Raw genomic sequence first — 4,211 nt, 5'->3', positions numbered from 1 at the left:
ATGGATGGATTGATGAATGATTGATGGATGGATGGATGGATGGATGGATGGATGATGGATGGATGGATGGATGGATTGATGGATAGATGGATGGATGGATGGATAATGGATGGATGGATGGATGGATGGATGAATGGATGATAGATGGATGGATGGATGGATGGATGGATGGCTTACAAGTGTCCAAAACCACTCTAAAACCATCAAACCAGACCAAAGTCAATCATAATTTTGTTATTACTTTGTGTGGATTGATCTTCTACAGAATAACTGCTATGTTTATGGGATGTAATGGATGGAAAATGGAAAATTAAACAGGATGTAATGTTTAATTTTCTCAGTCACCTCTGGATGGAGGCAAGAGCTTCCAGGGTCAGTGGAGACAGCAGTCCAATGACCGAGAAGAAGAAGATGAAGGGCTTGTTGAGAGGATGAAGATGTCATTGGAAGATGTTTTGGTGAGCCAAGACGTGTATGACTGGTTTTTCATCAGCGTCCAAAGCCATTAGAACATTTTGATCTTAAAAACACCTTCACGGAATTTCATTTATAAAGTTCTGTGCAACAATCATGGCACAAATTTGTTTGTACCAGACAACATCCACACAAATCTTATTTTATTAATTGTATGCATTCATTTAATATCTGTATTGTATTTAATTTTTAAAAATAAACCGATATTAATAAATGTAAACACACAGATAAAACTCATAGAGCTACAGTGATTTCCAACTATTTCATAAGTTATTATGCTTTTTGGAAACAGCCCATATTGCTAAGATAATTCATACAAATGTTTCTATCTGCATGCTTATGTTGCTTTTGGGAAAATTGGATCAGCAGAAACCTGCTTGGTAGTCTAAGACCAGCAAACCACTTTAGACTGGTTTAGGCTGTTTTTCAGCAGAGCCTAAACACAGAGGTGATGTTTTCAATCGAGAGTGCATTTGAATTCAAATAACGACACACCAATTTGCACAATACTTTATTAGTAATTCAAAATCGTATGCATTGAACAAAATAAAAACAAAAGTTCAAACTGCGATCTGTTACAATACGTGATTTCGGTCTATAACTTCCATTTCCGGTTCAACACAACATCAAGGAAATACATAAAATGACTTTTAAAATGTTCTCTTATTTCTTACTGATTGTTACACTAGTTTAGAATGATAAAAAATATAATACTCGATCATTAGTGTTATATTAATCTAGAGCAAAAATGCAAAAAGAGAGCATTAATACAGAGCTGTAACACAAAACCGAAACGCCTCAGGTTACATAAGTTTTACTATGATTATACAGTGCCATGAACAAAACAAGTATAGGCTATACTACCACTAGCGGCTGCAATTGCACATTAACAATCTCTGGGATAAAGGGGTTAAAACACTAAACCTATTCATGCCAAGCCAGAATGGCACGAATTGCACTTCTATCTTGAAAAAGCCACTGAGATGAATATTTGTCGAAAGAAACAACAACGTTGCCTAAAAGAGTAACACCTAAGAGTTTCTGAAACCCAAAACAAAGGAAATTGTAGCGAGTTGTGTTGAAGTTCCACATGAAGAAGACCGTCGTTTCTGTCCTTATTTCAGCACTGGACAGCGTCTGTACAGACTTTATACAAGAGAACCGTCCCTTTAACTTTGAGGAACTTCACTATTCCTTCACCACTGAGTAATAAACTCTGAATTATTGGCAGCAGGTCCTGAATTTGTCCACCAAACGCTAATGGCACGTCTATCATAATTTGTAGACAATCCTAATGGTATAAAACGAAATCCTACTGGATTTACTGAAATTCTGAAAAGCATTAGCTAAAAGAGGCTTGAGAAAAAGAACAGGCACCTCAGTTCATCCAGAAGGATGTTCTTTGATTCTTAGACAACTCACATTTGATCCAGTTTGGATTGGCTCCAAATTATGATTCAGTAAAATCCTACTGAATCTGAGTGTTTTTTATTTTTATTATGCTCTGAATTATAATAGAAATCCATTGGATTGAATGATCAATGTCTTTTTTCTCCAGAATTTTAATTCTATGTTATGATCTTATTTGGTTCATAGAGGACTCCTGTTTAATCACAATTGGATTGGATCTGAGTTATGACAGAAATTCCATTAATATTTAGTAATATACTTTTAGATTAATTAACTGATTTATCCCCCCAGGAATTTTATGAATTTTTATTTTATTTTTAGAAGATTTTCATTTGATCCCATCAATAAGATGAAGAGTATTCGATGAAATCCTACTGGATTAACTGATTAATGTCATGTTCCCAGAATTCAGGAGTTTATTTGATTCATCAAGGGTTTCTGTTTGATCTGGTTGACTCCTAATTTTGATTAAAAAAAATTCAGTAAGATCCTTTTAAATTAATTATTTGATTTTTTTCCCAAGAATTTTCTTTTTTTATTATTATTATTTCCTTTTTATGAAATTCTCATTTGATCCCATCAATTAGTATTCAACAAAATCCTGCTAGATTAACTCATTCCTTCTCATTTCATTTTATCCAGTAGGATCTTACTCGATACTCTCTTTTGTTCGATTTATGATAGAAATTCCGTCAGCATTCCTTAGTCTTCCTCAGTCCTTCTCAAAAACCACTGAGCACCGTTCCTAGATTTCTTCCAAAGCCTCCTCCGGGATCTACGATGAGAATTTATCAACTCTAATGCTTATACAAAGAATCGATATATTCCGTAGGTGATATCATATGAATACAGAGGTTATTTACAGCGTCATCCAAAGGCTGGCACTGCGTTATCAAGACACAGCGACCGATTCCAACAAGTCCTCCTCCTTGGTCTGTCCCGAGTGTCTCATGTCCTCTGTCACGCCAGGATCTTCCGTGTTTGGATCACTTTTGCGCGCTGCTGTGGGGGGTCTCACCATGATGCACTGCCGGGCCACCGGCTTGCCTTTGACTGTTTTGGGACTGCAGTTGTCGCGCTCGTATTCCTCCTGGGCTTTCTGTATCTTGCGCTTTTTCATCTTGCTTTTGTGAAAGTGGAAGGTCATGACGGACACGAATATTATCCCAATGATCATCGCTATGAGCACGAAAAGCACGACGGTGGACGAGAACGCCTGGAACAGCTGATCCACCCGGTCAAAGCAGGTGCCATTGCTGGTCCGAGCGGTTCCGTTTAAGGCACAGTGGGGAATGGAAAGCGCCAGTTTCTCCAAGGTCCGGGCACTCATTTAGTCCGGTTCGGGCAGTGTCTGTATTGCAGGGAAGAATTGAGGAGACGAAAGCGAATAGAAATGTCCAGCCCTGCGAATGCGCGCGCTATATTGCATTCATTTCTCTTGAGGGAAATAAGTCCACCTGAAATAGATCCAATGAGGAATCCAGCGTTAGAAAAGAGCATGTGCGCAGAGAGATCAATTACATTTCTATTCACGTTAGAAACCGTCCTTTAAAACACTTCCGAATCCACACCTTTGACGCATACACACATGATCTGTTTAAGAACAAAAGCGATCTAATGCGAACTTTACGGCGTATGTGCGCAAACAATGTCGCGTTATATTCTCTCAGCCCGTGCTCCTTTCCCCCCACGCTAGTCTTTTCCAATTACAAAAAAAGCATTAATTTGCTTCAGCATTCGTTTCTCAACTGCGGCATTCCTTCAGATCAGCCAGCAGCAGGGCTGCTCATCAATTAATGTCTGAAGAAAACCGTAAAGTAGCCCATAATCAGGAGAAAGAAATAGCTAGCTTCATCAATCAAATAAACATGCGAAGATCTACATTAAAGCCGGTAGTTTACCTGCCTCAACTGTGGGATGTCGCTGCTCCGGAGGCGAAGACCGGTCGTGGTTGCAAATTGTGGAGAAAAGGGAGCTGAATCCAGCCAATCGCTGCAGCTCGCAATGACGTATCGCCTTTGATAAACCAAACGCTCCAGCAGCCTCATTCAGCCATACAGTATGTTTAGAGGACTATGCATGTTTTGTGATTCAAATGTATGGGGGTTAAACAAGGGTACGTGCCGTCAACACACGTCCCCTCCATGCTATTAGAGCGCTGCACCCGCATTTACTATAATTTTACGCATAAGGGAATCGGGTAGAACTATTTTATATAATTAGGAATGAGAATAAAGAGTTAGCCATCTTTCAACAGTATTCGTTATAGAAATACGAAATGTTTACGCTATTGCTTTGTGGGCGCAGTGTGTTCGTGGGTCGCGCCA

The 4,211-nt window shown here is 38.9% G+C and overlaps 1 protein-coding gene across 1 annotated transcript; it reads right to left on the bottom strand.

Annotated features, from left to right (window-relative positions):
- Positions 1-2,408: 2,408 nt before the first annotated feature.
- Positions 2,409-3,834, bottom strand: LOC107704298 (uncharacterized protein C11orf87 homolog). Its single transcript, XM_016507181.1, has 2 exons — positions 3,786-3,834; positions 2,409-3,341 (listed from the first exon to the last, which is right to left on the bottom strand). Exon 2 carries the CDS (start codon positions 3,212-3,214, stop codon positions 2,777-2,779), a length of 438 nt encoding a protein of 145 aa, XP_016362667.1. The 5' UTR covers positions 3,215-3,341; positions 3,786-3,834; the 3' UTR covers positions 2,409-2,776.
- Positions 3,835-4,211: the final 377 nt, after the last annotated feature.

Source organism: Sinocyclocheilus anshuiensis, unplaced genomic scaffold (assembly GCF_001515605.1).
Source record: "Sinocyclocheilus anshuiensis isolate Anshui unplaced genomic scaffold, SAMN03320099.WGS_v1.1 scaffold1493, whole genome shotgun sequence".
NCBI classification, from domain to species: Eukaryota; Metazoa; Chordata; class Actinopteri; order Cypriniformes; family Cyprinidae; genus Sinocyclocheilus; species Sinocyclocheilus anshuiensis.
The sequence above is the reverse complement of the archived record's forward strand: the minus strand, read 5'-3'. Positions and strand labels throughout refer to the sequence as shown.